General features: G+C 44.2%; 1 protein-coding gene across 2 annotated transcripts; it reads right to left on the bottom strand.

Moving 5' to 3' along the window:
• Positions 1 to 23,209, bottom strand: vps9d1 (VPS9 domain containing 1). 2 transcript variants are annotated; one of them, XM_015965360.3, is made up of 17 exons: positions 23,058 to 23,209; positions 22,032 to 22,104; positions 20,683 to 20,868; positions 20,438 to 20,603; positions 19,883 to 19,994; positions 15,489 to 15,551; positions 14,076 to 14,128; positions 13,410 to 13,497; positions 13,169 to 13,251; positions 10,018 to 10,166; positions 9,477 to 9,845; positions 9,258 to 9,387; positions 8,809 to 9,014; positions 5,662 to 5,746; positions 2,445 to 2,549; positions 1,173 to 1,286; positions 1 to 153 (listed from the first exon to the last, which is right to left on the bottom strand). In XM_015965360.3, exons 1-16 carry the CDS (start codon positions 23,148 to 23,150, stop codon positions 1,178 to 1,180), a joined length of 2,070 nt encoding a protein of 689 aa, XP_015820846.3. In that variant the 5' UTR covers positions 23,151 to 23,209; the 3' UTR covers positions 1 to 153; positions 1,173 to 1,177. The 2 variants fall into 2 exon arrangements, with proteins under 2 accessions (XP_015820846.3, XP_054589439.2); XM_054733464.2 differs by lacking the exon at positions 23,058 to 23,209 and having other exon boundaries at positions 20,683 to 20,866; positions 22,032 to 22,087.
• Between the last annotated feature and the right edge of the window lie 28 nt (positions 23,210 to 23,237).

Here is a 23,237-nt window from a genome sequence, read left to right as displayed (position 1 = left end):
TCAGCTCCACGCAGTGTTTTACTTTTGCACTTGAAGCCTTTGTTGGGTGCAGAACACGCGTCGACTTGCTAGGAGCTGCTGGATCAGCTGCTGCTGCTCCTCTGCGGACCAGGTGAGGGTGAGGGATGGAGGACCTGGAGGATGAGCAGCAGTCTGAAATAAAGCAGAAATGTTTAACAACCAGTGCATTTAAACCCATAAGATGCTGATAGATGTCTGGGTTCACGAGTTTGTTCTACAAACTTCTGCGGGATGAAAACGGTCCCCGTGCGATACGCAGCGGTCTGTGAGGCCGAATGTTTGGCCGCTGTGGTATAATTGTGTCACTGGAGGTTTTCGGGGACGCCACTTGAGGATGTCACATTTTATAACCTCTACCGTCTCGAATCCCCATCTAGCCGAATCGCAGTGTGGAAACATTACTCTTGGCACGCTCGTTTTTGCATCGGTCTCAGTCAACTCCACTCCATCCATCCCTCCATCTCCCCTCCATTAGTGCGTGATGCTGACACAGCTGCAAGCGTAGCCTGCAGGGACCAAATATGTTCAGAATGTGCAGGAGCGATTGGTAAATCGGGGAAAATCTGTGCGGTGCAGACATGCATCAATACGTTATCTTAGCAGGACCAGACAAGACGTCTGATGAGATTCGGTTTCTAGTTTTATTTGAGCTACGAAACTAAATGTTTGCATCACATCTTAGGTGTGTTCTTGATGTGTCGTATCTCTAATTCCATGTTGTAGTTGTTTTGTTTACCTGTTTTCCCGCTACGTTTCGTTTGCGGCTGCAAACTTCCTCAGGCTCAGCTCAGCGTCAGCCTGAGGAAGTTTGCAGCCGCAAACGAAACGTAGCGGGAAAACAGGTAAACGAAACTGCTGTGTGTTTTAAAAAGAACTCCAGCAAGGAGTTTGCATCACATTCTTTGCTTGGGAGCAGCAAATCTCTCAGGATCCTCCCCACCCACACTGCCGCTCCCGCTGCCTGGCTGCTTCGCATTTAAGTCCAAAAGAATAAAAGACAGCACAGTTTATTTACTCACGGGGGTATCACGTGTGTCAAGTAAAAAAAAAAACGTGTAGAAAAATCCAGTTGGTCTATCGAGCCCAAACGAACACGACCCCCGCGTCAACCTTAGGTTGGTGTTCTAGTCCTTCTCATTCGCAGACTTTACCTTTTTCAAATGTGCTTGCTCACAGGAAGGTGAGCTCCGGTGTGCAGCGACTCGACGTAGGCCAAGGCGCTCTGCAAGGACGTGAGGCAGTAGCCTTCCTCTCCTATCAGGTAGCTGAAACAGAGAATTTAGAGTAAGTTCGTCACAAAACGCAGAAGTTTCCAAGTGGTTAGAAAAAGAGCAAATAAGATCTCTGCCGTGCTTTTAAGACCTTCTGTACACAAACAGCATGGGTGGGGAAACGGACGACCTGAGGACTGATGCATGAACAGAGAAAACGATGAGTCAGAGATTTTTCCAGAGACGAGTGGGAGAGGAGGAAAGCAAGTCAACTCAGGCCGACCTCGGAGTAATGAGACAGGCTGCAGCCAAGATGCCGCGGTGCGTGGGTAAACACAAGGAAACCAGGGGATTCACTCAGCTGTGAGCGGAAAGCTGACCGAAATATCGCTAATGCAGCATTTAGATTTGTGACAACAGAGATCATTACCCACAAAAAAACATCAAAGGGGGATTGGAACGAGGCGTTTTTGATGCATCGCCTACAAACATACTTCCTAAAGTTTTACATCCCTGCTGGCGGGTGCTGAGAGCCGTCTCAGTGATTTAGCAACCCGCAAGAGTTGAACGACAGCTTCCTCCTCATAGCTTTGTGGTTCCCTCCCTTTCACTGAAACACCCCCAGCCCACTAAACTGAACTTTATTTGCATGTTTTACAGGGAAGAAAAACCAAATCTCAAACATCCGGACATTCTTTGGCAACGTCTAATCTAACCAGCTGCCTTTTAAAGCCTGAGGTTTTTAACGGCTGCGGCGGAATCTCGCACGCAATGACACGGAGGCGGCCGCCAACGAAACGCCATTCTCACCGGTTAGAGATGGTGACTTTATATTAGTCGGTGCCACCTTGCTCACTCAAGCCTACGCTCTAATGTAAGACTTTGGCTCTTTGTTATGACTTTCCTGGGAGTTGATGGGTTCCCCCGAATGACACCCTAATCTTTTATTGGGCCACCTTTAGCTTTGACTGCAAAATGACATTTATTTTCATTCAGAACTGCATCGGTGTCTTGTACAGATGATGGGAGGACGGGGTTTTGGGCACATTTCTGTAACTGTTGCCATTCAGTTACATGAGAAATGTGTTCATCACAATCTGACCGGGTGTAGCGCCGGCTTTAGTGAAATCTGAGTTTATTAGAAACTTATTTCCTGCGTCTGTAACTGACTCAACCCTCCGAAAACGATCAGTTTCCATGACAACGACTCACCCCTCATGAATGAACTCCTCCAAAGCGCAACACTCGGACACCAACTGTGGTCGCTGACACCGCAGAGCCACGAAGGAGAGGATGGGCAGCAGGTCGTCTGCACCACTAAAGGAGGCGGGGGAATCAGACCAAGCAGAAGTAAACAAACAAAGGCCAGAGCAGAAAACACCAGTGACTTTTACAGAGTTCTTCAGCAAGTGTTCCCATGAGGACTGAATGAAAACAAACGCCTAATGGCGGGTGGGTGCGTGCTGAAGCCTGGAAATGATGAAGCTATTTTCTCTCCCAGAGATCTGCTGGGAGGACAAACCGGAGTCTGGGAGATGACCGTCTGATAGCGCTTTCTTTGTGTGTAGACAGTGACCGTTTGTTTATCAGGACTCACACGCAGGGCTAACCGCTGACTTGCTAGGTTGCGTGAGAAGGCCGGTTGAAGGCCTTCCACTGACCCGGCTGCATGCAACTGGATACTCTTCCTCCCGTAGCTTCTGGAAGGTGTGGACAATCTCATGTAACCACTAAGAGCTGGAGCACACAGTTGCACAATCAGAACCCTGAATTATTTTCTGTAGAGTTTGCTTTTTTAAACAAACATTCATCCCTTCACACGACAGCCGTGCGTCTCTGCACTCCAAGGACACAGCGCACGCACAAACGCTGATTTCAGATGAGTTTTGGTTCTGAGCTTTAACAGGAAAACGTGGAGAGTACTTAGACTTTTAAAAAGACAACATGTTGGGCGATACAACAGAAAAGTGGGAAGAACAAAGATTTTATATTTTTTGAAAAACTAAGAGTAAAATCCAGCTGAGTTTAGTGAGTTTAAGCACAAAAAACTAAATACTGGAAGAGAGGAAAATAAACAGACGAGTAATTAATTTCCATGCATAAACGTTACTGTAGATGTCGTTTCTGTCAGCAGAACACGTTAAAGGAGTGGTTCACTCATTTGCAGTGGTCTCTAGTAGGACTCTAGTAAGTCGTTCTCGGGGGAATGTATACCGGTGCACCACTTCCAGGAACTAGTAGTGAGCCACATCACAGCTGAACGTCAGGTTTATGCTTATGTCCTGATATTTGGACATCTCTCCTCTGATTGGGTAACAGCAACACGACTCTACCACTGACTCCATTTACGTTGATGTTTCATCTACACCAGTAACACAAGCCTGGAGGAGTTCTGCTGTGTGGTGAAGTTGCTAATGCTAACAGTTAGCTTCTACTAGCGGGGACGTTCTCTGCCGTTTCCTGGACGCTAAACCAACAGCTTCCCCTTTGTGAGTCAAGATGGGTGAGTCCATGAATATTAACTCATTCGCTGCCAGCGTTTCTCACCGTTTTTACTGTTTTTTTTAAGAGTCACAGAACGTTGCGCGCTAGGATGATGTCGACGCCAAAACAACCAAAACAAAGCGGAGGCTCACCTCTTACATCAGGAAGAATCCGCGCGTTTCGAGCGTTATCCGTTCTTTCGTAATCTGTTGTTGAATTGTGATCGGCAGAAGCTTTTCCGGTTCATGCCTCACTTTTTTTACAGCAGCGGCCCAAAACGATCTCCTAACACATGGATGTTCTGCTTCCTGATCACGTGACGTGTGCGGATGAAGATCGGCTTTAGAGCGGAGATGTTTGTTCTCTCGGCGCGGGGGCTCGTCCGACGTGCAAATGACGACTTTTGTCATCATTGGCAGTGAACGAGTTAAGTGACAGCGTGATGTAGATCTGTCAGGATTTTCTAATCCTAGAGTTTCACTACTGCAGGAGATAGGTGTAGGAGACTATTTTCATGTTCCGATAGCATGAAACATTCAGAGTTATCCATTATAATAAGAAATGATCATTAAAAATGAGTTTTCAGTGTGCCACACCTTTAGGTAAATCCAGTTCCAGATCCCAAGTCTGGCCCCTCATTAAAAAAAGACTCGTGAGTCACGGCGACGGAGAAAGGAATCCTGCATTCAAACAGACTCAGGAAAACAGCCACATGTGCCTGAACTGACCTGGAACAGAAACTAACCAATAAAAGGCAAAAAGGTCTGATTTATTCTCATCATTGACCTCAGAATAAAATACAATCTAGTTTATTATTTAAGGAAACTTGTCATGTATTTCAATGAAAGCTTGCAACCGATTTCATTTTCTTGTAAAATAAAATATTTGGCTTATGAAACATTTTCCGCCAAACAAACGAATGGTTTAGATTTTTGTGCTTTGCTGACGTCCGACTTTGTCAACATGAAACAAAACTCTTTTCCCAGATAGAAATGTTTAAGCGCTGCGCCCAAGTTCCCGGCCAAGTCCTCTAGTCTGCCGTCTCTGATCACTTCACACAGACGCCAACGCAAAGAGACAGATATGGAGCAGCAGACATCGCCTCGGTCACCGTTTTAAACACACAAAAACACCGGCTCAACAACAAAAGTGATAGATTTTAAATGCATTCTAAAGAAAAGGCTTTTTGTTTTTGGCTGGATCAGAACCGATCAGAACCTCACACAAGAGGTTAGAAAAAGGTTCATGCAACTGCTAAACCAGGCTCGGGGTTTCTATTCTGATCATTTTGTTTTAAAAGAGTGATGCTAATTATTTCATCCTTTGCTCGTAGAGCAGCAGCAACAACGGCTTACGCAGAATCAGGGTAGAGATCCGAGTGATTCGTCTGATTCAGCGTTTCAAATAAAACCGCGTCGAGACCCGAGGATCAAAAAAGCACAAACAACCCACTGCAGCGTTTTCTGAGCCGGGGAGTCGTGGTAAATTCAACAAACACCCATTTGTTATTTTCCTCGTGGAAACTGTTTGTTTGTTCCGAGCTCAGACAGGACGACCCACTTTAAGGCCCGACCAGTACAGAGCTCTGCGGGGGTGGGTGGGGGCAACAGACCTTCGGCATCCCCTGCTGTGCCAAGCCCGAGTGAGGCCTGATGAGACCTGACAGAGCAGCTACCAGGCAAAGGGAGCTTAAACGATGTTTTGTAACTTCAGCGGACTTTGAGACGGTCGTTCCCTCCTAATGAAATGCGCGAGTTAGGCGAGGAAATGGATAATTATGATGTTTAAAGAGGTCTAATGTTGGGGGACTAAAGGAATAAAAAAACCAATAAACATCCCAAATCTTTCACCGTTCTAGATGTTTTCCTTCACTCAGTAACGGCCTTCACATATTTCTGTGAGGTCTTAATGATTTGTCACTTAATGCAGCTGAATATTCACTCACATGGCCGCCGTTTTAGGTGAAGAATCGACCTCTTGAAGACACCTGTAGTCCTCGGCGCAGGCGCAGATCAGACGCAACGTTCGAACTGAAATAAACAAAACAAAAAAGCAGAAATGAGAGCTTGAGTCTGTGTGAACAGCAAGATTTAGGTGCAGTCAATAATTTTAAAGATGCAGACTAATGTTAAAAACAGCATTAATAATAATAAGGATTTGGTTTCTACAAAAGGAAGACTCAACTCTGTACCGGGTACTGAAACGAGCACACCTGGAATCCGTAATCCATGCTTTTATCATCTCGACTGGATTATGCAAATTCCATTTTAATTGGTTTACCTGCCTCCGCTCTTAACAGACTTCAAGTCGTACAGAACGCGGCAGCCAGGTTTTTAACAAACACTCCTAGGAGAGAGCATATCACACCTGTACTGGCGCGGCTCCACTGGCTACCCGTAAACTTTAGGGTCAAGTTTAAAATCCTGACTTTTGTTTTTAAGGCCCTGAACGGCCTGGCACCGGATTACCTGTCGGATCTTGTCACTAGGTATGTGCCAAACCGGGCGTTGAGGTCTGCTGATTGCCTGCTGCTTCGTGTTCCATTAATGAAATACAAAACGCGGGGGCAGCGGGCTTTTGTCTACGCTGCTCCGACACTATGGAATGCACTTCCTCTTTCGGTGAGGCTGGCACCATCCCTCCTCCGGTTCAAATCGCTGCTGAAGGCTCACTTTTACGACCAGGCATTTTTAAATCCCTGACTTTTATTATTTTATTATGTGTCTTTTTATTGACTGTAATTATCTGCCTTGTTGTGCATTTTATTGTTGACTGTGTATTGTTTTATATTGTGTTTTTACTTTTTATTCTGTACAGCACTTTGGCCGGCTGCCATGCTGTTTTTAAATGTGCTTTATAAATAAAGATGGTATGGTATGGGTACTCGGGTAGCTCTGCAGCTGCAGAGAATCAAGCAGAAATTAAACTATTTTCTTTATAGAGACACTCCAGAAACAGCTCTAGCATGAGCTATGAGTGTAGGGAGCAGACACTTTCACAACTAAAGATTGATATTTGAGCACAAAGTTTATTTGAATAAGGCTGAATGATCGTTTTCTTATTAAAAGTGCAATTTCAGACAACGCAGTCATGTGATCGCCTAAGGTGGGTTTCATTGCAGCGTTCCTGACTGACCCAGGATCTGTTGTCAACTATTTCACACATCTAGGTGAAATCCCCAGGATTTATTTATTTATTTGAATGGCCTGATATGATGTCATCTTTCTGTCATGGTGGTAAATGTTACTGTACATTGTGAACATTGTGCTGAAGCTCGATTTGAATTAAATCATGAATCAAATTGAAATAACAACAAACCAGAAAAATAACAATCCAAAGTTTATTTCAACCGTTCAGCTCTAACGTGGAATTTGGTAAACGCGTCGGTGTAGCTGAAGAGTCAGAAGCACTCTACCAGCAGGTTTCTACAGGTCCTTCTCAAATAATTAGCATATTGTGATAAAGTTCATTATTGTCTGTAATGTACTGATAAACATTAGACTTTCATATATATTAGATTCATTACACACAACTGAAGTAGTTCAAGCCTTTTATTGTTTCTAATATTGAGGATTGTGGCGTACAGCTCATGAAAACCCAAAATTCCTATCTCAATAAATTAGCATATTTCATCCAACCAATAAAAGAAAAGTGTTTTAATACAATAAATAAAGTCAACCTTCAGATAATTATGTTCAGTTGTGCACTCAGTACTTGGTCGGGAATCCTTTAGCAGAAATGACTGCTTCAGTGCGGCGTGGCATGGAGGCAACCAGCCTGTGGCACTGCTGAGGTGTTCTGGAGGCCCAGGATGCTTCGATAGCGGCCTTAAGCTCATCCAGAGTGTTGGGTCTGGCATCTCTCAACTTTCTCTTCACAATATCCCACAGGTTTTCTACGGGTTCAGGTCAGGAGAGTTGGCAGGCCAGTTGAGCACAGTAATACCATGGTCAGTAAACCATTTACCAGTGGTTTTGGCACTGTGAGCAGGTGCCAGGTCGTGCTGAAAACTGAAATCTTCATCTCCATAAAGCTTTTCAGCAGATGGAAGCATGAAGTGCTCCAACATCTCCTGATAGCTAGCTGCATTGACCCTGCCCTTGATAAAACACAGTGGACCAACACCAGCAGCTGACATGGCGCCCCAGACCATCACTGACTGTGGGTACTTGACACTGGGCTTCAGGCATGTTGGCATTTCCCTCTGCCCAGTCTTCCTCCAGACTCTGGCACCTTGATTTCCGAATGACGTGCAAAATTTGCTTTCATCTGAAAAAAGTACTTTGGACCACTGAGCAACAGCCCAGTGCTGCTTCTCTGTAGCCCAGGTCAGGCGCTTCTGCCGCTGTTTCTGGTTCAAAAGTGGCTTGACCTGGGGAATGCGGCACCTGTAGCCCTTTTCCTGCACACGGTGGCTCTGGATGTTTCTGCTCCAGACTCAGTCCACTGCTTCCGCAGGTCCCCCAAGGTCTGGAATCGGTCCTTCTCCACAATCTTCCTCAGGGTCCGGTCACCTCTTCTGGTTGTGCAGCGTTGTCTGCCACACTTTTTCCTTCCCACAGACTTCCCACTGAGGTGCCTTGATACAGCACTCTGGGAACAGCCTATTCCTTCAGGAATGTCTTTCTGTGTCTTACCCTCTTGCTTGAGGGTGTCAATGATGGCCTTCTGGACAGCAGTCAGGTCGGCAGTCGTACCCATGATTGCGGTTTTGAGTAATGAACCAGGCTGGGAGTTTTTAAAAGCCTCAGGAATCTTTTGCAGGTGTTTAGAGTTAATTAGTTGATTCAGATGATTAGGTTAATAGCTCGTTTAGAGAACCTTTTCATGATATGCTAATTTTTTGAGATAGGAATTTTGGGTTTTCATGAGCTGTACGCCAAAATCATCAATATTAGAAACAATAAAAGGCTTGAACTACTTCAGTTGTGTGTAATGAATCTAATATATATAAAAGTCTGATGTTTATCAGTACATTACAGACATTAATGAACTTTATAATATGCTATCTTTTTGAGAAGGACCTGTATTCTGCCTCAAGAGACTAAGTTTTTGTATGACAGGAGAAAACGTCCGAGGCTTTTCCACTAACCTATACATTCCAGCTTCCTCTGTGGACAGCAGTCTTTAAACAGAAGCCCAAGTTCCTGAACAGCAGACTCATAAGGGTAGGAACCCTGGAGCGCACCGGGATCTTGTGGAAACAGTTTCAGGGGAACACCGACATCTCCTGGAGAAGCGTCGCAAAGCAACTTCATGTTTCTCTCAAACGCCTGCTCCCTCTCCGTGTTCACCCTCCTGCCAAAGAAAACCACGACTGAGAATCACCAGGAAAAAAAAGTTGTGCTTAACTTGGTGACGAGAGCTGCTGTAAGAGAACCCTAACCGGTGTAACACGATTATGCTCAAATATACATTTCCTCGTCTGATTAAATAAAATTAAGAGGACATAGTGCAGCTTTATTAATATAACACATTTCACACACAGAAGCAATTCAACATGTGTGTGTTTAGTCCAGTCAAAAGCTACGGGTGCATTACCTAAAAAGAGCCACCAGGGCGCTCCACAAGGGTGTGAAGAAGGCCTCTTCTATGCTTGCTAGACACAAGTCTTTAAACCTGGCCGTGTTCAGACACTCGAAGGACAGCAAACAAAGCGAGAGGAGTTGATCTGAAACATAAAAGCACTACGAGTTAACAACACTGAGCGAGCACAAACTGGTGCAAGCAACAACTCATTCTGGAAATCACTCTGCTCACCAATCGCTATATGAATGTCCTTGACAATAGCTTTCAAATGTTGTTTAAGTGCCCTCATCTCCAGCTCCTCTATGTGGCTCTCGTCCAGCTCCACGGATGGATCACAGGCCATCTCCAAGTCCAAGGCTGTGTCATCCGTGCTGCTGCAGGACGGAGTCCAGTCCAACTGGGACAGGAACTGCTCCAAGTCTTCAAAAGAGTTCTCTCGGTCCAGCGTCTCCTGCGTGAGAGGCTCGTCTGTTTCCACATCCTCATCATCAAAGTTGGTGTTGAGATCATGAGAGTGTAAAGGTGAGAGCGAGGAGTCCGTGCTGAAGCTCTGTCCACCGAGACCACTGCTGGTAATCCTGATCGACTTCCTGTTGCTCTCTGAACCAAAGCACGTTCACACAAACAGACTCTATTATTCGTCTCAGCATTCCAGAACCACAGAACCAAGCTAAGCTTTTCACACAAACGGGACAAAATATACTTATGATTAAATATGTTCTGGTTTCTCCCCTCCAGCCCAACCTCACAAAGATCTGGCTCTGGTTTATACCTGGATGAAGAAGGCTGTGAATGCTGCGAAAGGGTCCCGGGGGAAAGGCGGGACTCTGAGGGAGGCCTTTACTAACGATGGGATACAGCTTGTTGTAAATGGTGTACTGCTGTTTCTTCAGCAGCTTCATCACAGGGTGGTCAGACTGGCTGAGGACACAGAAAATATTACTTTTAACTTAATATCCTGCATCTAGTTAAAATGCAAATGTTCAAATCTGACGCACATAAAAAAATACTTGACTGTTTAGTTAGGTGAGATAGTGTTCTCCTTACAAAAATCTACTTTTCTATTAAATTCATTTCAAAGATACTTTATTAATCCCAGAGGGAAATTAGAGTTTCAGTACACACAATTCAGAGATCAGACATACATGGGCAAGACACATGACAAGAATTGGTGACTGTGGTCATTCGCAACCCGAGTCGCGCTACCTTAATAAAGATAAGAGGGTTACATGAGGATTGGTTCAGGTGGAGGGAAAAAAAGGTACTTCAGAGTTACCCTCCAGCGGGAGGGCAGCTTTGCCCTGCAAAAATAAACACCTCAACAAAAATGCAACAGTCTTCAGACAACATAAGTGTCCACTAGGTGGGGTGGTGGGTTGGGACTATCCCCACTTCAGTTCCTGCAGCCACGAAGCAGCGCATGTCACCTCAGTGTGGATAGGGGGAGGAGCATTTAGGGTTGGAGGGTTGCAGTGACCCTGGAACGCTTCGGCGGCCTTCCCGCAGTCCCGCCCAGGCTGGGAAAGGAGACAGAGTTGAGTTGCCATAGCAACGGCACATTCCACATATCTTCTGAGGGGGGAGTTTTCGTTGGAGCTTTGCAGGCTCAAGGGCGCCAGATTCAGATTAGAAATTGTTTTGGGGCCAGACAGAGATAATTTCCTCTCCGTCTTACAGTTTGTTGGTCCTCAACCTCTCAAAATCCCAATAATGGACATTAGTCTATCCCAATCCGTGCTGATTCGTCCACTCTCTCCTTGATGGCATCCATCTTTTGTGCCAAAGAATGAATCTCGGCCAAAGTCCCAAGCTTACGATTCATCTCAACAATTATGCGAGTGTGAATTCACAGCGCGGTGCAAACCATCTCTGAGCTCCGGGAGTGCACCAATATTCCTCGACAGCTTGTTAATTTTCCGGTAAGCCAGGTAGCCTCCATGGCCAATGAGCAGAAAACCTGACACCAGCACCACGAATATCCACACGTCTTCGGAGTCCGCCACAGACAGCTGAGATTAAATCCAAGTTCCACTGTTTCCAGGAGTCCATGACATGTCCAACTGGGTCTGTCCCGGTGGGGCATCCGGGAGCCTCTTCTCCCGTTCTCATCGTTGAAAATTTTTTATCAACCGCGTTGAGTGACCAACAGACGAGATCCATTTTAGTTTAGCTCTTCTGTGCTTTTATTCCTTACTGTAATCGCATAAAAGCCTAAAAACATCCGACTATCATCGGAACCACTTATTTCTCAGTAGGGTCACAGGGAGGTGGAGTCTATTGGGCCATTAACATCTGTACCGGGTCAGCCCGGGCCGGGTAGCGTAGGTTGTTACATATCTGGGTGGCCTGGTATTTGTCCGGGCCAACCAAGGCTCATTCTCAGCCCTCTTCTGGAGGGGGTCTGCTTCAGGCCGACCAGGGCCAACACACCCACTGCTGACAGCAAATTCACACCTTCCATTAGAGCAAGCCTCTGATTGGTGGGTAGAATCAGCCCACATGGGCTTAAGGCAAGGATGTGTGGAATCAACCGGGGCAGGCTGGGGCCGACTGGGGCTACCCGGCCCGGGCCGACCCGGTACAGATGGGAATGGCCCATATGTCCAACGATCACCGGGAGACAGGCTGGGACAGGGGTAGGTAACCCTGGTCCTAGAGGGCCGCAGTCCTGCTTGCTTTCCAACCATCTTTGTTGTTGTGCTGTTGTTACCTGGATCAGGTGTGTTCAGCCGATTAGAAGCTGCAAATCCATGCATGGCTGGAAAACATGCAGGACTGCAGCTCTCTAGTACCAGGGTTGCCTGCCCCTGGGCTGGGGACACACCAACATTCACACACTCACACCTTTGGACAATTTAGAGTCTCCAATCAACCCGACAGGTTTTAGGGCTGCAGGAGGAAATCAGAGTACCCAGAGAAAGCAGTTTGTGAACGTGCGAGTGCATGAATAATGGAAAAACTCTGAGTTTCTAGAAAAGCGCTATACAAATCTAGTGTGCTGCTATTATTATTAGTAAACCCAAGCATGCATAAGAAAAACATGCCAACTATGCAGAAAGGCTGCAGGCAGGATTCAAACCTGCAACGGTCTCAATGTGAGGCAACAGAGCAACCATCTGCACCATCATGCAGCTTAGATCAATAAATCATTAAATTAAATAAAAGTGGTTGTAAAAAATTCAATAATTTGTCCTAATTTAGTCACAACATTTTTATTTGGCTAAACTTGACAAAACTATAGAAAAATGAAATGCAATAAGATTTAAAGTTAGAGCTCAACGGTTTGTTATAGAAGATGCTACTCAGAAACTTTTGTTCTGCTGGCCTGTTAGTCGTGTAACAGCAGTGGGGCTAAAGGGAACGTTTTGGTAGTTTTAAAGAGCTCTTCTGTGCTAAAGTTGTAAATAATTCCCATCTCCCTCGTCGTCGTTAGCTTCCTGAAAGGCTGGCTGTTTAGGATGCGGCAGCGCTCCTATTAGCAGTTAGCTCATTGGTTCACTGAGGTCCAAACAGTTTCTCTAAACCAACGCTGCTCAGGAAACCACCCACAACGGGCGCAATAGCAAATCTTTATAACTTTCACTCAAAAGCACACTTCATTTTGGCCTGAATATGCCTGTAAGTTAAGAAGAGTTTGTGGAACGGCAGAGCAGAGTACACAGAATCTGCTGAACACAAAGTTAGACCTTTTCCAAAGCAAACACCGACATGCTGCTCAAAGAAAAATCAAGATTATTGTGCTTGAACGCACAACACAAAGTCCAACACCCTGACTTTTTCTATTCCAATCCCAAACTTAAACACACACAACGAACCCTAAAGACTGACTCGACTATTTCCATTTTCTCCTCCTCACGGAGTTTTAACCAGTTTGGATCAAGCACATAAACGTTAGACTAAACCTTCATGTTGCAGTCGATTACCTGAGCAGGTAGGAGACCAAATCGGATACTAAAGTGATGTCAGGATTCTTCTTCATGTTGGCTTTCCACTGTTTGGGCCAATCCTAAAAGAAAAGCATACAAATGACAACCTGTACAAACACAGTTAGAGAAATCAGACGAATCAGTGATTCAACCACACACACATGAATGAATGAATTCCACATTTGATTTGTTTTAACTGGGACATAATAAAATGGGTTTAGCAACACTCAATGCTTACATGATCCTGCTCATATTCCAACACGTTAGCGTAAAGACGTCGCTGCTCTCGTTCTTCTGCAGTCATTGCTCCAGATGCGGCAAATCTCCTAATAATAATAATAACAAACACACAAGGTTATGAAGCGATTCCGCTCCATTCCACACTTAAACTAGATCATTTATTAATAAAACTAAAAAAATAAAAGGAAAAATATAACAAGATTTAGTTATTCACATTATCAGAACCATCACTATCAATCGGATTACATTTCGGTTATTTCTATAGAATTCCGATCATGTGAAAAAGCTTTCACAGATCATGCTGACGGACCTTTGGCTTTCTTTCTGGGTGAAATGGCAAGCCTAACGGCACAGAGTGGTTTACAAAACCAAAAAATTCCTCTGGAGTGCTCCGAGACTTCAGATAACAACCCAGACTGATGAGTTTTTTCTTTTCTTTTTGCATGATAACGATAGTGCTGCAAGGTCCAGGAGACAATGAAATTAAGGCACAGCAACTGATAACTGATGTTCAATCAGATCATTCAGCATAAAAAAAAACCAGAAAAGCTTTATCACTACCTCATCAGACACAAAAAGGACCAACAATCCCAACCGGTCAGTAGAAGATTCAAAACTTAAGTATACACTGTAAAAAAAAAAACCCAACATAAATCATGTATACCTGTTGGCTTCCTCCTGTAGCCGTAGCCTTCTCTCCTCCATCTTCCTTTGCAGCTGGTGTCAACATTAAGGAAAAATTCAAACATCACAAACAGACGACCCCAACAAATATTGGCTATATATGAAAATGCAATATTAACACTTTTGATTGAAATAGGCAGCATATGTACTGTCTGGCCCAAAAAATAAGTCACCACCAGGATTTAACCAAGCAAATAGGTAGGAGCCCCCATTGGATAATTACTGCATGAATGAATGTCTTTCAGCTGCTGCAACAAGTTATTTAACCCCAACTGGTGCAGCGGGTTGCTGCTCATTTCTGAGTGACCAGGTTAGTCCATCTTCCCTGATGACACGGACATATTCCAAGATGACAATGCCAGGATTCATCGAGATCAAATAGTGAGAGAGTGGTTCAGGGAGCATGAGACATCATTTTCACACCAGAGTCCAGACCTTAACCCCACCGAGAGCCTCTGGGATGTGCTGGAGAAGGCTTTGTGCAGCGGTCAGACTCCACCATCATCAACGCTAGAGCTCAGTGAGACATTAATGCAACACTGGATGGAGATAAATCTGGCGAAGCTTATCGAAACAACGCCGCAGTGAGTGTGTGTCGTAATCAAAGTTAAAGGCGGTCCAATGATTTAGTAGAAGGTGACTTTTTTTTCCCCCCTTTGGTTTTTCTTAGTTCTGCTTCTGGTGGGAAGTGAGTGAGCTACGCTGGATTTAGTCCCCGGGTATCAGACACATCTGACAGAGAAATACATTTACACATATTAAGGTTTTAATACCTGCATTCCACAAACTCCACTACCAGCAGGAATAAAACATAAGACATTATAAAAGCAGCAAGCCATAATGAACTTTAACACCGATAAAGAGAAGCAAGAACCAAAACAGCTGAATTGACAAACCCTGCTCAATCAAACATTCTGGTAGTTAAACCTGCCATTATCACCCAACCTCCATATCCCATTAAAAGTGGTGAAACTAGCAAACGCGTTGTTTAGGAATGGCTCAGAGACCGTGACAATAAATCTGAGGCGGTTCCTCTTAACATCAGACATGATGCTACGAATGACCAACATCTCCTTTAACTACAGTTAAAGTCATTTTCCCTCCCTGATAAATATTTCTTATTAAACCCGTTTTGCAAGCAACTTGTCCTTTACTGTGAGACTATCTGAACATCACATGATGCGCGTTGAATGCTTCTAATAAAATACAGGCGTTTTCATCTTAATTGTTCCTGGTAAATGCATCCATTTCCAAACACGTTTCTCCACAAAGGCTGAATAAATGTGTAATTAAACGCGTCAGACAAAAACGTCCAAAATGACATTTATATGTATGAATTTCCTATTAGGAAGGATCGAGACCTTAAACAACAACAAGAACTGCTAAAGGATACAGCATCCTGCCTGGCTTTGGCTATGATGAGATTCTCCATCATCTGCCGCTGGAGAGAGAGCGTCTGCATCGAACAATAAAAGGACAAAAATAAATAAAAAGACACTTTAAACATATGCAGTCAAGGAAATTACAAATGGTCATAAATTCTTTAAAAATGACAACATCCAAGATTTCAGATTTTTTTTTATTTAAATTTAAAGATGGATAAAACAAGGCTAGAAAATTTAAAAACGCTTTGCTGAAAAATTCTAAAACACACACGCCTCACAAAACACGGAGAAAATTACAGAGAAAAACAAAGTTCTGAAAACGCTTCCATCAACATTTATGAGTCGAAAAGAAATCCAAAAAGGGAGAGCCCGTCGTCGTCCGTGCCGGCTTTCAAAACGTGGAATTAATGTCGCCTTTGCATTTTCAGCGCCAGTTTACAGAACAAATGCATGAAACCCGATGTGCGGACAAACACCTTTCTTAGAGTAGGCCAAGTGTAGTTGTTAGTGGTTTTTTAGCTTCTGTGTGAGCTCAGAAGTGTCTCGCTAACAATTTTATTGTGTCTATTAAAACATCTTGTTCAAAACATACTGGATGGAGGGAATTAGGGATGCAACGATACCAACGATACCACTTTTTTCCAAACCGATACGATACCGATACTTGGGTCTGAATACTCGCCGATACCGATTACCGATACAGATACTTCTACCACACAAAAAATGCAATGATTTGGAATACAGATTTTATTTTCTTCTCTGCTTTCAACAGGAAAAGACTGAGGTAGAAAAAAAGTAAAATATATGAATAAAAATCATCACAAAACTAAAATATTAGGTGAACAGAAATGACAAGTTACAGTGAAGCCATTTTCAAGAAGCTGCATTGGTATCGGTTGACTTTTACCGATACTGGTATCGTATCGGTATCTGCACCGATACCGGTATCGGCATCGGTGCATCCCTAGAGGGAATCACAATACTTCAAGTCATGTTTTCGAGGCAGATGAGGGGAAGACACATAATGAGGATAAATGATACATAAAACTTGTAAAAGTGTGAAACTACAGGAAGTCCAGCACATTTCTATCCTAAAGGTGAGAGGCAAACTAGCGCTAATTATTACAACAAACAACTAGACAGTGTACTAGCAGCTCGCACAGCATCATCAAAAGCTGTTTCCAGACATCATGACCACCTGTTTATTTATAAAAGCACTTCCCACGAGTTAGATTTTTTTTTTATTTCCAGTCATTTGGATACAAAAAGTGTGTACGCCATTTCTAGTCAAAGTTGAAATAAACGCAAAACCCAATTCTGTGAAATTATCGTTCATCAAGTAGCTCTTCTTCTCCAAAGGTGCATCAATAAACACTGAACATAGACATGCAGAACATAGATCTTTCCTTAAATGATGCGTTTTAAATGATCATTTATATAGCACCTGTCAAGATAAAAATCATGAGGCGCTTCACAAGAAAACGTTTTAAATAATATAAAAAACATTAATGATTTTAAAATATCGTAAAAGTGGGAAAAGTAAAAATTGTGATGAAAAGTGTTTATCTGGGATCAGTATTTTTAAAATGATGCAATATGAGAAAATATTTTTCAATACAATTATTTAGTCATGGAAGTCATTTAAGCGTCGCTTCTTCGTGTCGAACCGGTGTAGACTAGTCGGCTCCGGCTCACGCGCGCGCTCTGGTGCAGCAGAACTGCTGGTAATTAGCTAGCACGGCTTTACCTTTACAAACGTCTTTAGCTTTCTCCAACAAGGACGGAGCTCCACCTGCGTCCGAAGAAGTTTCCGTATCTAAAGTTGAAACCCCGTTTTTAGAAAATGGTTCTTTGAGCACAAATGTCGCGTTGAGGACAAAAGTAAACTTTTAACTCACCATTTTTATTGTTTTAACGAAGGATAAATTTTCTTCCAAGAAATGAACGATGAAGACAAAAACGCCGAAACCTCGACTCGAGCTAGCGTTAAATAAAGCAACCCTCTCCGGTACACGCCCACCTCCACCTGGTCACTGACGGAGCTCGCGCCAAACCGGAAAACACAAAGGATTTCAAAATAAATGCACCGGAAGTCGATTATCTCCTTCAACCCGTTTCACATTATTTTATTTAAAGCTTTTATGCATTTTACTCTGTTTGATAAATATTAGAGAACTACAGTTATATGCTTAAATTGATTAGATTTATTTTTAAACATACTAGTGTCATTATACCAATCAGAGTTTGCATGTGCACACTGTAAGGCTATGGGTACTCTGGTAGTGAACTGTGATTAAAAACTTTACTTCCATCCATCCATTATCCGGGGTTGGGTCGCAGGGACAGCAGTCTAAGCAGAAAGCCCCAGACTTCCCTCTCCCCAGCCACTTAAGCCAGCTCCTCCAGGGGAATCCCAAGGTGTTCCCTGGCCAGTCGAGAAACATAGTCCCTTCCTGTGTGTCCTGGGTCTTCCTTTAGGTCTCCTCCCCGTTGGATGTGTCTGAAAAACCTCACCAGGGCGGCGTCAAGGAGGCATCCTAACCAGATGCCCAAGTCAACTGGCTTCTCTGGATGTGGAGGAGCAGCGGATCTACTCCAGGCCCCTTCCGGATGACTGAGCTTCTAACCCTGTCTCTAAGGGAATGCCCAGACACCCTGCAGACAAAATAACTCGTTTTGGCTGCTTGTTTCTGTAATCTTCAGTCCTTACTCAAAGCTTGCGACCATAGATGAGGGTTGGAACGTAGGTTGAACGGTAAATCGAGAGCTTTGCTTCCAGCTCAGCTCTCTCTTCACCACTTTTCCTTAAACCAAAATGTTTAAAAGAAGTAATCTAAAAGATTTAATTATCCCAATGTGTGATAAATGCCTTGGATAAATGTCTCAGGGCTCAGTGAAGTCAAGGCTACCTAAAAGACTAGACAACAAAAGGCTCGCAATTTACACAGCAAAGTTTTAGAAGGCATCTGTGACATAAAGGTTTACTGACACAGTTTCGTCCCAGTCTGATTGTGATGAACAACACTTTATGATCATTGGTTTCGTCAAAGTTCAAGAGTTTCCATCCCTTTGTTGCTGCTGCTGGGTCTATGATGCAGTGAGTGACCTTGGAGTTTGGAGGATTTAAACTTCTCACTCTGAAAGGCATTTACGCCGGGGACACACCGGCCGCGGAAGCGCCGCGAAAATGGGACCGCCTTCATTCGGCGCCCTTGTTAAGCTATTCTATAGGCCACATGGGCCGCCGAAGCGCCGCGAATCGCCTTGCGCCGGCGCTCCAGCTCGCGCCGTGCAGCGATCATTTCGGCGTCGGCTCTATTTTTTTCGCGAGCCGCTGGTGAATCGCGTCAATTCTGGCAGGAAGTCAAACCTAGACATAAGAGGCAGGCCGGTAACGTTAACAAAATAAAGCATTTCAAAATAAAATTACGCAATCAAATGTGTTCGTAATCAGACACTGCAGAAAAACCACACGAACACACACACATACACACAGCGAACTTGTGTGCGTGTGTGACCGCGTGAAGGGGGGAGTGGTTTTGGGTGTCTTTTCACGGAGCAAACAGGACAGAGAGGCTGAAAGTCTGAGGCAAGCAGTTAAGATGGATGACTTTAAATTAATTATGGAAGTTGAGAAACACAAGGAGCTGTACGACCCCCGAAAAACACGATTATTTACGTACCCATGTCGGAAGAAACTGCTAGGATGCAGCTGCAGAATTGGAGCGGGTTCCAAGAGATTCAACTGGCAGAAACATAGATTCTCTCTCTCACACACACACACACACACACACACACACACACACACACACACAAAGGTGTTTCCACGTTCAAGGAAAATATTTATTTATAATATTATTTCACACACACGTACGCGCGCGCGCGCACAAACACTCAAACGTAGAGGAAAAGAGCAGAGGAAAGGCAGAGAGGAAATGGAGGACACCAAGTGTTTAAAAGAAAAACTACAGCTGAGCCGAGGCGCGCCTCGACTGGGGCGCGTCTGATCTGAACTGAGGAGCGGCGATCAGCGGCCGAATTTCGTGAGCGATTCGCTTCTCGGCGCTTCGCGGCGCTTCCGCGGCCGGTGTGTCCCCAGCGTTAATGTGCAGGTCATGCAGCAGCCACATGCAGAGTCGAGCTCTCTGTAACTGTGCATGTTGAAAACACACGAAGGCTGCACTAAAGATGAACCAAACTATCTGCTCAAGAAACACAAAACTGTATCAAACAGAGCGAGAGATCACCTAGCCTTGTTGTTTTAGGTTTATAATTTCACACAGCAGTCCAACAGGTGAAACTATAACCCGAGTGAGAAGAGTTCGTCAGAGGGCCGTCCGACTAATTATTTATCACATCGTGTTGTTACCACAATAAAACTATTTCCTTCACAAGCACTTACTAAAGACGTCTTCTGGTAGGCCTGACCAGGTGCGAGTCTTGCAACTCGAGCTTCATAATTAGCCTTTAACTTCTGGTTCATACGTGATGCTTCCTCTAGCGGGGTCAGCCCCCTGCAACAAACACACCAAAGCACGACATGAAGGGCGCATCAAAGCCACATAAACCAAGTCTTTTTCTACATATTTCACACGCGTGTTTTCATAATGCAACTCTACATTCTACGTTTGGTAAAGAGGAGCAGATGCTCCCGCTGGACGCCTGAACTTCTCAAACCATCTCTAAGATTCTCATTTCATCTGCTTGTCCTGCAAATATAAGAGTTCACATTTTTATCTGACTGCTGGAGAAAGGGACTCTGAACAAGATTACGCAAGCACAGAGAATGAAAGGACTGATAGACGTATCTGTTTGGTGGTTCGGCCCAGAGTGTTGCTCCCTAATGGAAACAGCACGATTACAGGTGTCAGTATATCTGTGCTTATCTGTACTTTGAAAGTCACATGAGGCAACATCAATCATGTATCAGCTCTCGCTAACAAATACCACCTCTCACTTTTTGCATTCGTCCTGTGAAGCCACTGTCTGAAACCTCTGGAAGACTTCGGGAGGCAGAAAAGGGGAGAGTTCTCCATCGGCCTCTGGCAAAACCTGGTGATGGGCGCCTTTTGGCAAACTGTCTGCTTTGTGTTGTGCATCAATACAAGGAGAGTCTGTGACAGCTGAAGTGAGATTCAAAAACAACATCACAGGGTGAATTCGTCCAGAAGCCAGGTTAAAGCTAGCAGTGATTGTACTCACTGGTGTTTGCTGTAGGGACGCCAGCAGTGTGACAGTTCTGGGATAGACCAGCTGAACAAGAAGGAGTGGAGGCGGGGGGGTCAGGAGGGTCAGAACGCTTTTCTATGGAAGACTTGGCTCGTTCCAGACACTGCTCAGCCAGTCTCAGCATCCTCTCTACTTCCACCACTACCAGCTCCATCTCCTCTAAGGCAGGACAAAAAGAAAATGAAAAGATTTTTATTTTTAAAAACAAGCACCTTGGCTGATTCCTTTAATTCAGGTTTACTATATAATGGCCATTGTATGGTATCTTGAGCGTTTTCTTATTCCATCCATCCATTTTCAGCGACCTATCCAGGGTCGGGTCACAGGGGCAGCAGCCTAAGCCGAGAGACCCAGACTTCCTCTCCTCAGCTACTTGGGCCAGCTCTTCCGGGGGAATCCCAAGGCGTTCCCTGGCCAGCCGAGAGACATAGTCCCTCCCGCGTGTCCTGGGTCTACCCTTGGGTCTCCTCCCAGTTGGACATGCCTGGAAAACCTCACCAGGGAGGCCTCCAGAAGGTATCCTGACCAGATGCTCGAGCCACCTCAACTGGCTCCTCTTGGCGTGGAGTGGGTCTACTCCGAGCCCCTCCCGGATGACCGAGCTTCTCGCCCTATCTCTGAGGGAGAGCCCAGACACCCTGTGGAGAAAACTCATTTCAGCCGCTTGTATCCGCGATCTCGTTCTTTCGGTCACTACCCAAAGCTCGTGACCATAGGTGAGGGTAGGAACGTAGATCGACCCGTAAATCGAGAGCTTTGCCTTCTGACTCAGCTCTCTCTTCACCACGACAGACCGGTACAACGCCTGCATCGCTGCAGACGCAGCACCAATCCGCCTATCGATCTCATCCCAGCTGCTTCACACTCGGCCGCGAACCGCTCCAGCGAAAGCTAGAGATCCCGTTCTGATGAAGCCAACAGGACCACATCATCTGCAAAAAGCAGAGACCTGATCCTCGGGCCACGAAAATGAATCCTTGAATACTTAGTTATGTGTTTTATTATCTGCTATGGACCATTTTGTGTATTTAATAAATTGATTGATTGATCCCCTCAACACTTTGGCTGTGCCTGGAAATCCCGTCCATAAAAGTTAAGAACAGAATTGGTGATAAAGGGCGGCCTGTCCAACTCTGACCAGAAATGAGCTCGACTTACTGCCGGCAACGAGGGCCAAGCTCTGACACCGGTCACACAGAAACCTGACAGCCCGTATCAGAGGGCCTGGTACTCCATACTCCCGTGCTTGAGCTTTTTCTTAATCAATGTCTAACTTAATGTTCATGCATTACATTCAATATGCAACAAAACACACATCTTACTTTGGTGCGCTTCTTCCTCCAGAAGTGCTTGTGAAATGTAGTTGATGGTCCGCAGGTATTCAAAGTAAGCTTCCTGCAGAGAGATCATCATCAGGTAAATAACTAGGGTCAACAATATTAATTATTACTGAAGCTGGATTATGGTGACGTGAATTACAGACATGCATCTTCTTCTCACTCTGAATACAGTCTAAAATGGTGTTTTGAGATTTATTACATATTTTAAATTGCTTTCACATCATTGTCTGCAATTTGATCCAGCTGACTCTTCTGGCTTGTCTTGTAAAATAAAATAAAGCACTGGTATATTTACATTTATGAAGCTATGTGAGCCAAAAAATATGTGAATCCACCTTATTTTCTACATTTTTAGTCATTTTAGTTCTCCGTGCAAACTAGTTAGATGATTTCAGACGCTATTAGCTGACCTGCAGCAGTTTAACTGCCTCATTATTATAATTATTGTTGTTGTTGTCCACACTGGAAGAAGTTTCATGTTGTCTGAAAATCTCAGTAAAAGCTCACCAGTGATAGATCACGACAGATAGCTAGTAAGATTTTTAAAAAAGCCAATAAGTCTAAAATGAATAATTGAAGCTAATTAACACTTATGTGCTAACAGATGTTCGATTTTTCTTTCAAACATAAATAATTCAAATAAAATAGAGCTGAGATATCCCGCAGGTATAGACAATACTACTGGTGTTAACAATAATATCGTTATAAAAGTGTTTTACTGCACTAACTAGTGAAGTCCAATCAGTATTTGTTGTTTATAGAAATGTATACCAGTATTAAAACTTAATTAACCAAACCAGTCTCGTTGATTCAGAATACATATAAAATAATTTAAAAAAAAAACGTAAGCAGATGGAATAATTATGAGCAGCAGGCTCCAAGCAGGTTTACTGGGTTTACGGAAATTTCAGCTCAATTTTAGCCTCCGTCCCTTTGGTCTGTTTACATTTCTACTCTTTTCTGTCCGGTGGAAACAAAAAGCTCAACATCACGTTCCTGCTGATCTACCTTATGTTTGTTGTCTCCGTCCAGTTGAATGGCTGTTTTTGCCATTTTCATGGCATTTTGAAGAGGTTTCACGCCGCTGTCAGTTGTAGCCATGGTGGTGTTTGGGATGCTTTTTTTTTGCCTTCTTCTTCTTCAAAAAATTGTCTTCTTCGTTGTTTGCACTCAAGAACAAATAAACAC

Source organism: Nothobranchius furzeri, chromosome 4 (assembly GCF_043380555.1).
Source record: "Nothobranchius furzeri strain GRZ-AD chromosome 4, NfurGRZ-RIMD1, whole genome shotgun sequence".
NCBI lineage: Eukaryota > Metazoa > Chordata > Actinopteri > Cyprinodontiformes > Nothobranchiidae > Nothobranchius > Nothobranchius furzeri.
Note: the sequence above shows the minus strand (reverse complement) of the source record. Positions and strands in the feature narration are given on the sequence as shown.

Coding starts and splice junctions, on each gene's coding strand:
- vps9d1 (XM_015965360.3), bottom strand. CDS start 23,150: ATGGCTACAACTGACAGCGGCGTGAAACCTCTTCAAAATGCCATGAAA. Junction 15,552..19,882: donor CCTACCAGAAGACGTCTTTA/GTAAGTGCTTGT, acceptor TGTTCGATGCAG/ACGCTCTCTCTCCAGCGGCA. Junction 14,129..15,488: donor CCAAAGCCAGGCAGGATGCT/GTATCCTTTAGC, acceptor TGTTGACACCAG/CTGCAAAGGAAGATGGAGGA.